Raw genomic sequence first — 12,543 nt, forward strand, 5'->3', positions numbered from 1 at the left:
CTACATGGAGAGTTGAAGTCAGTTTGTTCCAAGTGGAACAAAAACAAAAACAAAACAAGCAAACAAAAAACCAGAAGGCAAAAAAAAAAAAAAAAAAAAAAAAAAAAAAAAAAAAAAAAAACACCAACGTTTGTTCTTGTTGTTTTGAGGTACTGGTGTAACCCTCAAATATGCTAGGCAAAGAGCCACATATCACTGAAAATATACCAAAATTTTTTCTTAAAGTATCAAAGAAAAATCATTGAGTTTGAAATCAGAAGAATACAGCTGAGGGTGTGGGTGGTCGGCAGAGGCGCTCACTGGGCTCTACATGCAGTAAGGAAGTGCTGTGCTAGGTGCTCACTGGGCTCTACATGCAGTAAGGAAGTGCTGTGCTAGGTGCTCACTGGGCTCTACATGCAGTAAGGAAGTGCTGTGCTAGGCGCTCACTGGGCTCTACATGCAGTAAGGAAATGCTGTGCTAGGTGCTCACTGGGCTCTACATGCAGTAAGGAAGTGCTGTGCTAGGTGCTTGACTGACTCCTACTTTACATGAGGAAACAGAGGCAGGAATGACCTTCACAACAAGCCACCCAACTCTTCCTGACACCACAGAGAGATGCAGGGTTTCCACTCCATCTGATCCTAAGCTTGCATTGTTGCCTGTGTAAAAGCATGTCTACCTGGAGTTATTCACTAAGCTGATATAATTCACTGTATGCTCTTCAGAGCCTGACCTTATTGCACAAACCCAAAAGAAACTACTAACATAATTAAAACATAAGCAAGATAACAATATTTTTTGAAACCATAAAACTGAAATTAAAGTTGTTACCAATCAATTAATGAGGTGATAATTACATAGAAACTAGACAATCAAACTCATGGTAGTATATAGATCAGTACCTAAAATTTCTTTTTCAATTCACATCATTTGATGTATATTTAATTACATTTACAACAGTGCATCTTTAATATAACCTTTGTGACAGGTTGACAGAGCTTTACTGTCAGATCTAATTCCTCTTGATGGTTTTTGTAATATATATAATTTTGGGGGAAGAACAATCATACTGTTTGCAGGGTGCTAGTATAAAGTGCGAACACCAGAAATGCTTGTCCTCTTATTTTTGTAACATGGGCATCTCACTCCTTTATGGAGAGCCACCCAAGATATTAGAACATTTCAGAGAGCTGTCTTAGTAAGTGGAAGAGCAGAACTGAAAAAAACCTACTGTGTGTTTGGAAGACAGCCTAACCTGGGCAAAAGTGCTTGCTGCACAGACCTGACTGTGTGCATTTGATTCCTGAAATCCATGTAAAACATTGTGTTCAGTGGCATGCATCACAATCCCAGCTCTACCCTGACAATTTGGGAGACGGAGGCAGGAGAGTCTCACAGAAGCTTGTAGACTGGCCAGCCTGGAGTCCTGGGCACAGCAGCAGAAGGAAGAGACCTGCCTCCATAAGGTAGAGGTCAGAACTGACTCCCAGACAGCTGTCCTCTTATATTTCATGCATATGCATGAAACCACACACACAGACATCATCCAATAGATATGATCTAGAAAACATGCCTTTGTTACCCTAAAGACATAGAACATGCTATAATTAATATTGAAAGTTTAAGAACCATTTTAGTTACAGAATAAAACGTTCATATTCCATTTAAGTAAATGTTGAAGCAGTCAAATAACAAAATTTAAACCTGCTAAATCATAAGCATATTATGTTTTTATTGACAGAATCTGAAAGGATACTTATGTTTTATACAATCCAGTAAAGCGTAGTAATGCTAAATAGGAACAGTAGCCCAACTAACCAATCACATGGCATTTAGAGGCTTTTGTGAATGAAGAGTTTAAATATGCCAACATATTGGTATACAATTAAAAAATAAAAAGTTTTGTCATTAGTAGTTAAGACAGAAAAATGAAAACAACTCATTAACACTTCTATCCATAGAGCAAGTCTTCTTTCTGAATAATAATAAAACAGAGCATTTGTAATATAGCAGTTCTGTGTCCCAATCTTTAAAGATTTAGTTTCAACTTATGTGGATGTATGCACATTTCCTGTGTGTGTGTGTGTTTGTGTGTGTGTGTGTGTGTGTGTGTGTGTGTGTGTGTGTGTGTGTGTGGTGTGTGGTGTGTGTGTGCACGAGCGTGTATACGAGTGGCCTGCACATCTGGATTTATAAGCTTTGGTGAGCCACTCCATGCGGTTGCTAAGAACAGAACTTGAGCCTTTGTAAGAAAAACAAACATTGACTCATTGAACCATCTCTCCAGCTCTTGTCTCAGGCTTTATTTGATTTGTTGTCTTTGCTTTTAATATAAGTTTTTGTGAATTCTCACAGAGAGCACCTAGAGGTAACTGCTTCTGTGAGTTAACATATGATTTTTAATTTTCTTATCTGTAGAAAAGAAGGTTGTGTTTGGTATAGTATTTTGATGGTTCTCCCCCCCCCAGTCAAATCTGCAGACAATTATCACTATTACTCATTTTCTGTGCAGTGTGATGGTTTAGAAAGTTTCTATGCCAGGTCACATACCTAGAATCCCAGCACCTGATGAGCTAAGGTAGAGGGATCAAGACTTGTTGCCCAGGCTGGGCTATGTAGAAAAACCTTGTCAAAGAATAAACAATAAAAAAAAAAAAAAACTAGACAAAAACAAAACAAACAAAAATACCCCAAAAAGCAAAGAATCCACCATGACAGATTATTAAAGGGGCAGGAACTAGTTATGGCTTTCTGTGAGGAGGAGAGCTGATCAGCCGGTGCATCTCGTCTGTTGTTAACCAGTTTGCTGGTAGGAACAGAAGCAGGGAAGCAATACTGATACACCTGCAGTTTTAGCTCAGCTTTCCCTCTACATAACATTCATTTCCTTTGCATAGAACAACATGAAACTTAGAAAAGCTGCAGGGTGAACCAGAAGCATTTCTTACAGTCCACGTCTTCTCAAAGTTTTACTATTTGTTGGGTGTAGCTGGGAAAGACTTTGTTTTTGAGTTTTACATTCCTAATGTTGAGTACGCTTTTCAAAAACGTAGCAGGTGCAGTTGCATCAGAGGCAGCAGTGTTTTCACTGTGTCAGGTGGGAATCGTGAGGAAGTACCTTGTACTGTTGCTTTTTAGTGATAATGTAAGTGTTCTCATCAAATGTCATATAAATTTAGGGTGTGTTTTTCCCCTCGTGATGACGTGCGTAGGAAAACTGAATGTTCCAAACAGGTCACAGGAAATGGTTCGCACCAGCATTGCCTGTGCCACAGTGCAGCTGGCTGTTCTCAGTGGAGTGCGGACTTATAGGGAGGTGACTAAATGTGGAAAAATACCTTCTGGAAATGAAAAGAAATCATGCTTTTGGGTTGTTTTTGAAATGCCTTAAATATCCTTATTTTGAGTAACGTTCAACTAAACCTCTCTATGATTGTTCTGAGAGAAAGTTTTCAGAAAATAAAGTAGAAGAGATGCATTTTACAGCCCCCATCTGCCACAGGCGAGCTCTGACTCATCCAAATTCATAATGCCCTTGGCTTTGAATTAGCATGTCATCTTTAGATGGTTGCAGGATAGTAAGGCACCTGATGTCCTTACACACTCAACTGCTGTTGTCAAGTGTTTTTATAGTGTGTACCCTCCCCCTTTGTTCATTCTCATGTTGGCATTACTGTGACCCTTTTGTCTCAGGTTTGGAAGTGACCATTTTATGTTTATACAAACCTTCGCTGGTTTTGCTGAGAACCTATTGGAGACAGGAGAGGGCTATGGGGAGATGTGCGGCAGAGATCCGGGTTTGGGTAGCACAGACAGTGAGCTGATGAAGAGAGTTCGGCCAAGTGTGGGAGATCCTCTCTAGCCCTCCATTCCTAAAGCTTTACTTCTCTTTTCCTCTTTTCCACCTTGTCTCCACCCTTTTCTCTGTAATCGTTCCATGTCACTTCCATTATTTTTGGTTGGTCTCTGTAACTTCTGCTAGAATCCCCTGATTTTTGTATTTCTTTTCCACCATATTCCAGCACCTTCTGGCCTGCACTGAAACCATGTGGTAGTTTCCCTCTCATAGTATACACCCCGGAAATGACTCTCACTCCCTTTGCAAATCCCTTATTAGAACCTCTTCAGTCTTCCTCATTGCTTCCTCTTCCTCTGGGCGACCTTAAGAGTTCCCTCTGTATACCCTTTCCAATGGAAGGCCAGCGGCCGGTGTGTGCTCTGCCCCTCTGCTTCCAGGTGACTGTCAATATTTGCATTTTCTCTCTATACACAGATATCTGGCTGATCATCATCATTTGATGAGATACTCGAAGGCTATATTCCATGCTAAGGGCGAGTCACTCCTTATCTGTGTCCTTTGTCTCCTGTTGGCTGCTGCTTCCCACAGCGGTTTTGCTTTGTTTACTTTTGAAAAAAATTTTGCGTGTGTATGTTATATGATGTGTGTATGTGTGCCCACACTTGTGTATGAGTGAATATCAGTGTGTGTAAGCCAGGGTGTGCATGTAGAATGTGTTGGTTTTGCCTTGTTTGAAACAGTCCTTTTGTTTTTCACTGCTGTGCACAGCAGGCTGGATGACCCACGAGCCTCTGAGGATTCTCTTATCCCCCATCTCCCACCCAGTGGTGACAACACTGGACCTCAAATATCTGTTCAGTAACACATGATCAGCAAGAATAGACAGAGACACTGCTTCCCTTTCCACTGTGCAAAAGATCTTTCCAATCTCCCCAGTCCAGTCCTGACCAGGAAATAAGAGGTTGTTGCTGCATCTTACTACAAAGAAACCATCTTTGTCCACTGATCTTCAAGTCCCAGAGTTAAATGAACAAAGACTGTTGTTGCACTGGAAGAAGTCACTGCACAATCTTTAATGACTCAGCTACACACAGCACTGTCTAGCTTCGCTTGAGATCTAAGGATTTGAAATCAGGCCCTCAAGCTTGTGCAACAAATCCTTTACCCACTAAACTATCTTACAGTATTGGGATTCTCCGAAAAAATTTTTTTTCTGTGATACTTCTATGCACATCTCAGATACTAGCACATTTACCTAATTTGTATTCATCTTACTGATCTTAGCTTAAAGACCACTTTCTCAGAGAGACGTACCTTCCTTCTGAGAAGTAAAGAACATTGGAAAGTTTTAAATAACTGCATATATTTGGGGACTGGGGCTATATTTCATAGTAATTCACTTTCTAGTAACATGGAAATCAAACAAGCAAACAAAAAAATATTTTATTGTAAAACTAGTTGTGTGGTCCATGGCTGTCTTCCTGGCACCTGGGAAGCAGAGACAAGAGAATTTGGTGTTTATGTCAAGCCTGGGCAACATTCAAGACCCTGTCTTAAAAATCATACAAACCAGCAACAACAAAAAAGATGCATATACCTATTTTTTTTTTAAAGAAAGACTAACACACTGTATATATTGTTCTGTATTTCTTTGCAAGTAGTTTTACTTTAGTACCTACAAAGTTGTCTTATTTTTAGAAACATTCCCCCACCTAAGTCTCTACATGCAGATAATATATTATGTTATACCTTAGGGAAACCTTGGCTAGGTATAAAATTAGTTATCTGGTTTCCTTTGATCTGCTTAGAACAAATTACTCTGAGGTCTTCTGTGTTGATGTTGTTCTTGTTTAATTAGGGTGGCTTTATTTTTTTTTCCTTCCTTGTATGTAGTTTTTTATTTTCTTTTGCCCAGTAGCTATGAAATTACTTCTTTGAGCATAGAATTCTGTTAAAATTGCAACATACAAATTCAACATTTCATTTATTGTGAAAAATTACTCTTGCCGGGCATAGTGGCCCATGCCTCTAGCCCTAGCTCTTGGAAGGCAGAAGCAGACAGTTCTCTAAATATGGTCTGTCTATTGAACTCTAAGCAACCACACAGTGAAATCCTATCTGAAAAAACCAACAAGAGACAACAACAACAAAGTTATTTTTTTTTATCTTTAGCTTTGTATTTCTCTTTCTGCTTTATAGGACTTTTGAAGAAGATAGTTATGTATCTTTTTGTTGCCTTTCTTCCTCCTCCCTACCTACTTTCTTCATTATTACTTCTATATCAGTGGCTCTATGTCCTGGTATTTCTTTTTAGTTTCATTCTATTTTTGGTTGCTTCTTCTTGTGGCTTTTATCTCTATAGTGTTGTTATTTTTCTCTTCTTTTTCTTCTTTTTTTCCCGAGTTCTACCAGCTTGCTTTTCATTTCCTTCTGTTATTGTATAATCTTTTCTTTGAACCTTTGTTTTTCTTCTTTGAGCTGTTTTTTTTTTTTTTTTTTTTTTAAAGAGGGTCATGTTTCCTATGGTTGCTTTGAATCTTTGTAGAACTATTTATCTGAAGTCTTCCTGTGTTTCTTTGAGTAGTAGTTCTTGTGTTTTATGCTCCCAATCTATTTACCTTTTTCTCTTATAAAATTTTCCTCTGCTGTATCTCAAGATTTGGTATTGGCTGTTTTCTGATTACTGTCCGTGCTGTAATCGGGAAGGCTGGCTAGAAACAAAGGCCACACTTTTCTATAAGCTAGTCACCCACGCTCTCTAACCACATCTGCCATTGTGTCAGGCTCTCTTCACATTGGTTGTTGTCACTGAAGAGATAAAGTGGTGGTCAGTTCAGTAAGGTTCCCAGGGTGGTAAGTGAGAAAATGTCCTGCCATATTTTGTCTGCTTCTTTGGTGATTCTGGACGGTTGGTGTGAACAGCTGTGCTGGCCGGTTCTGTGTCAACGTGACACAGGCTGGAGTTATCACAGTAAAGGAGCCTCAGTTGGGGAAATGCCTCCATGAGATCCAGCTGTAAGGCATTTTCTCAACTAGTGATCAAGGGGGGAGGGCCCAGCCCATTGTGGGTGGTGCCATCCCTGGGCTGGTAGACCTGGGTTCTATAAGAAAGAAAACTGAACGAGCCAGGAAAAGCAAGCCAGTAAGTGACATCCCTCCATGGCCTCTGCATCAGCTCCTGCTTCCTGATCTGCTTGAGTTCCAGTCCTGACTTCCTCTGGTGATGAACAGCAATGTGGAAGTATAAGCTAATTAAACCCTTTCCTCCCCAACTTGCTTCTTGGTCATGATGTTTGTGCAGGAATAGAAACCCTGACTAGGACAATTGGTATCAGCATAGTGGGAGTATTCCTGTGACAACCTGACCATGTTTTGGAGAGGACTGTGGAAGGACTTTGGAACTTTGAGCTGGAAGAGCCACTGGGATGTTAAGAGCTCTGTGGGATGTTCTGTAGGACCTTGGAAGATAATGTTGAGAACAGTGCAGAAGATGGAGGCCTGGCTTGTGAGATTTTAGAGGGAAGATTAAAGACTCTTGTCAGGGCTGTTGCTGTTTTGATTTTGAAGATTCTGTGGTTTTGGTTAGCTGGGGCTGAAGAATTAGCTGTGATTAACAAGATACCAGAACTACTAAAGCAAAACTTTTGCATTACTGGAACTTTATGGATGCTGGTCAACTGGAGCTAAAAAATTAGTGGTAATAAAGAAGAGTCCAGCATCACTGAGGTGAAATCTTCTGGAAAGTGTTTTCTGAGAGTACAAAGAGGCTGTGTTCCAGAGATAGCCAAAGTTGTACCTGATGCTGTGGCTGGACTTGGTAATGTGAAGAAGTCACTCAGGTGGTACTGGTTTTGAAGGAATGAAGGGGTCATGAAGAGCAGCCGAGGCTTGGCACTGTGAGAGGCTTTGGAAGGCCATTGGAGAAGGTGCGGCCTCAGTTGCAATTAATGCGCCAGGAAGCAGTGTTTTGGAGATGCCAGTGCCATAGGGTGACCGCCAAGAGCAGCAGCAGCAGTGGAGAACAGGCAGCTGGAGTCTAGAAGACAAGGTATGTGCTACAAAGGGCAGAGCTGGAGAAGTGACCCAAGCCCTTGGAGAAGCCCAGAAGTTTGTAAGTGGATTCCAGACATTGGACAGTTAGAGATTACTTTTTTTTGCTTTTGATTGTGACTGTGCCCTGATATTTTTCCCTTTTGAATGACGAAATGGAGCCCACAGTTAAGACTCTGACTTGTAAAAAAACATTGATTTTTTAAAAAAGACAATGTTTAAAAGAGATTGCTATTTTAATATGTAAGAACTTGTAAAGACTGTGGGACTCTTAAGGTTAGTTAGATCTTGAAGATGAATAAGAAAATAAGGGTTGAGGCTTAATATGTGTGTGTTTGTGTGTTTGGTTGAAAAAGGGTCAATTGCACTGGCTGGTTTTGTGTCAACTTGACACAAGCTGGAGTTATCACAGAGAAAGGAGCCTCAGTTGAGGAAATGCATCCATGAGATCCAGCTGTAAGGCATTTTCTCAACTAGTGATCAAGGGGGGAGGGCCCAGCCCATTGTGGGTGGTGCCATCTGGGGCTGGTAGACCTGGGTTCTATAAGAAAGCATACTGAACAAGCCAGGGGAAGCAAGCCAGTAAGTGACATCCCTCCATGGCCTCTGCATCAGCTCCTGCTTCCTGACCTGCTTGAGTTTCAGTTGATTTCCTCTGGGGATGAGCAGCAATGTGGAAGTGTAAGCTGAATAAACCCTTTCCTCCCCAACTTGCTTCTTGGTCATGATGTTTTGTGCAGGAATAGAAACCATGACTAAGACAGCAGCATATGAGTCGTAATACCAGGAGTTCCTCTGCCCAGTCTGCCCTGACTTCCTACTGAAGCAAACTGTGATAGTTTTGATCCTTTCTGGTGTTTTAACACGACTAGGTTTGCACCCATATGATGACAACGTCAATAAAATCATTGTGTCTGTTGTTCACTATGTGTGTCTTAGACAAATTTGATTACTGATAGGGACCTAGAAAGGCATATGGTGGGCTCTGGCATATTTCTTTTTTTAATATTTGCAGATATACATCATTTATTTTTACTGATGTGATATCTTCCTCGATTTAGAGGTAGCAAAATCACAACTTTTTGTTGATTTCTTAGTGTATAAGGAAATGTTGTCCCTTTGTTTTTCAATCATATGAGTCTCATGAGGCCTCCCTACCATTAGGAAAGAAGACAAACTTCTGTGTAAACTGGATTATGACTTACTTTTGTACAAAGACACTCGTGTTCCACACTTCTTTCACTGCCCCTAGACCCCATTGAAGTAGAGCTTAGATGCATGTCGGGGGCATTGGAACTGTGGTCAAAGCCATAGCCTTCCAAGTCTAAGCTGCTTGGCTTTGGACCATTAGCTGCTGAATAACAATTCCTGGTCTTATTTGGCTTTTCTGATGCTATGACCGCATTGGAAAAACTTCTACTGTGCATGGTGCCTGCCATGCACTGCAGCCATGAAGTCTACTGTGCCTTGTGGTCCTCATCCTGGCTTACACCTCCCTCCTCATCTACTAGGACGTGCCGAGAGCTCTAGGTGCCTATCGTGATTCACTGGAGCCACGGTCTTAGTCAGCAATGTCATGTAGTCTTCAACTTTCTTAGGCTATGTCCTTAAGCTGGGATGCTCTCCTGTCCCCAGAATTTTAACGGAAAGGCAGCAGGACTCTGTCACCCGAGTTCACAGAGTGGGTGTGCAGTTTGGAGAGAGCTGACAGTAGGGATTGACAGCAGCCACGCATATTGGTTCTGATTTAGGCTTACTTTGCAACTTAGCAAGTGTGTATAGACCTAAAATATTAGTGCTATCTGCAGCCTGTCTAACAAAGAAACAACCTTTGGTGAGTGTTCTTAATTAACCTTGATTTCTTTTTTTTTCTTTTAACTACTTTAATGTTAATTACTTAGAAATTAAAGTTTTCCTTCTAATTGTATCTCTGATTTGAATAATTATAGGTTTTTAGTTTTGATGATGATTTGGTAAAAATTATTCATGATTGGCAAGAACTGTGGTATAACTTTTCAAAGTTTGAATAGACTGCCTATTCAGTACCAAAGAGTACTGCCTAATTAAAGTGTGTGTTTAATTAAGATAACAATGCTTAGTCCATCATTAAAATTAGCACTGTGAAAGTTCTTTCTTGGTCCTTGGAGAGGACATTATATGCAAGCCCTGTTGTGTGGGTTGCAAAGTGTCATTGGAATTTATATGCATTACTCGTCTAATTGCAGCAAATGTAGCATGTCCAGCTAGGTTTCGACTTAGAAGGCTGTTTGTTACTTTCTGGAAATCACTTGAAGCCTCAGTACCCAGAGGCAGCTGTTCACAGGTCCTTCACCTCTCCCCAGAGATGGCTGGGAAGACTCTGTTGTTGGACCCTGTCTTTCATGGCTGCAGCAGTAAACATGACAGGTTGTTTGGAAGCCATCTGTTAAAATGGCTCCTGCTTTGCATGCAGCAGTGAACTTGGGATCAGTTTCCTGTCCGTCTTCATGGTAACAGTCTTATTTTGTGTCACAACAGGTGGAAGTTGATGGCTCGAAACTAAATGTGACCAGTACGTGGAACCTGGCATCACCCTTATTGTCTGTCAGCGTCGATGGCACTCAGAGGACTGTGCAGGTAAGTGTTCACATGATTTACTTAGAAGGCTTCAAGTTCAAAATCCTTCTCAGTCTCCATGTGGCTAATACCGACACAATAAGGAAAAGTTGCATTTTATTATTCATCGTGCCCTGTCTGTAGTTGTAAAGTTTTTTCTTCTTATACTAGAGGGTTTTGAGCTATGTTTTAGTTTCAGAGAATATTTTCTGCTTTTCAGAAAATCATTACATTATATTTTGCTGGAAATAAATAATCCCACAGGCATTTAAATAATTACTAGATGAGAAGTCAACTTTGTCAGTATAGGCTTTTAATTATAAAGCATGGCTTGCATGGATTATCATCTTTTATGCAGTCGAAATTATATAGTCGCCGGTCGGAAGAACATGACCATGCAGGTTGGCTTTCTCTAGCATATGCCTTAGGAAGTTAGTATTGCAACTTGAGAAATACTTACTCCACCCCCAGTGGCTTCCTATGATTAGGAGCCTTGAACCTGAGTGGATCGTATGTTCTTTGTGACCTTTGACCTCCATGTAAAGTGGAAAACCATGTCTAAGTCTCCATGGGGCACTTCATATTGAAGCTAGAGGCTCCTGAAAAACCAAACACTAAACAAAACCACAGGAAAATATAGCTCTTCTATACAAATAGAAACTTTCAGTCTCTCATAGCATCAAATACTGATTCTTTAACTCAATTTTATGTCGAAAACCAAAGAATCACATCAGTTTTATGTCTCATCCATATCCGTCTCTATTAATAGAGACTCAGACTCTGTAGCAGTATCTGAGGACTGAGTAGTTTCTACCATGGGTTCAATTGGTATGTTATCTCTGCGGGTCTAAGAAGACTTTAACTCTCAGTACTCAACCTGATGTTTTACTTCTCTGTGCATACTATTTTTCTTCTATACCCTAACTCTTTACCTAATTTTTTTCTACCTTTATGAATAAATTATGAGGTGAAACTCTTTGAGACCAATGTAAGATACATACTTTTATAATACTTAAATCCATTTGATGGGCTCAGGGATGTGGTTCAGTGGTAGAATGCTCATCTGGCATAGCCAACAAACACCATGAATTTGATTCTTAGAATTGCCTAAAACCAAGTGTGGTGGTGCACTTTTTAATCCAGGCACTTGGGATTTGTAAAAGGGAAGATGAGGAGCTCAAGGGTCTTCGCTGAGAGGTGGAGACCAGCCTGGGATGCACGGGACCCTACCTAAAGCATGCACACAGTCACAAGCCTACAGATACTGAAGGACTGAATAGAATAACATATGCTTTGCTATTATTTCTTTACAACAGTGGATCCTGTGGTTTGGGGCATCAGGTAGTTTGGCCGTTGTGTATTTAGGTGTTTCTCAGTGTGAGAACACATAGAAGGCCCCATTCAAGTCTTCCTGCCACAGGCTCTTCAGCATCCTGGTGTCTCTGATGATAGTTGCCTTCATGACTATTTGACGTGTAGAAGAATTTTTGGCTTGTCATGAATTTAGAAAAACCACCAGCACCTTTTCCCCTAGGAAATCCATTTTCCTTGGATGATGTTCAGTCCATTTTCATTTTGAATTTCGTAAGTCCTTTGCTGCAAAAGTATTCATATACCTGAAATATACGAACCCATTAAGGCATGCCCTAGACTTGTTGAAAGGAATTGAGACTCCAAGCGAGTACTTTCTAAGACAGGTAAATGCTGTGTCAGCAAATATATCAGTTGCCTAAAATCAAGATAAAGCATTTTTCTTTCGGACAAGAATGATTTTTATATACTTTGTGTGGACTTGGCCTTTAGAATTGATTTGACAAACTACCACATGGTCCCACATGGCGGCACGAGCGTGAGTGATAAGTGATGATCGGCATAAATCATGCAGTGCTGACACTCACAGTGCTCACGCTCGCAGTGCTCGGGCTCTCAGTGCTCACGCTCGCAGTCTTCACGCTCGCAGTGCTCACGCTCGCAGTGCTCATGCTCGCAGTGCTTACGCTCACAGTGCTTGGGCTCACAGTGCTCATACCCGCAGTGCTCACGCTCACAGTGCTTGGGCTCACAGTGCTCATACCCGCAGTGCTCACGCTCGCAGTGCTCACGCTCACAGTGCTCA

The 12,543-nt window shown here is 40.9% G+C and overlaps 1 protein-coding gene across 2 annotated transcripts in view; it reads left to right on the forward strand.

Moving 5' to 3' along the window:
• PCCA (propionyl-CoA carboxylase subunit alpha) overlaps window positions 1-12,543 on the forward strand; it is a 277,273-nt gene that overhangs the window by 192,103 nt on the left and 72,627 nt on the right. For both annotated transcript variants that reach the window (XM_080916684.1, XM_080916685.1), the window contains one exon: window positions 10,350-10,448. In XM_080916684.1, the coding sequence (XP_080772810.1) occupies window positions 10,350-10,448 (99 nt within the window). The remainder of the gene's footprint in view (window positions 1-10,349; window positions 10,449-12,543) is intronic.

This window comes from Micromys minutus (assembly GCF_963924665.1).
Source record: "Micromys minutus genome assembly, chromosome: 5".
Classification (NCBI taxonomy): Eukaryota; Metazoa; Chordata; class Mammalia; order Rodentia; family Muridae; genus Micromys; species Micromys minutus.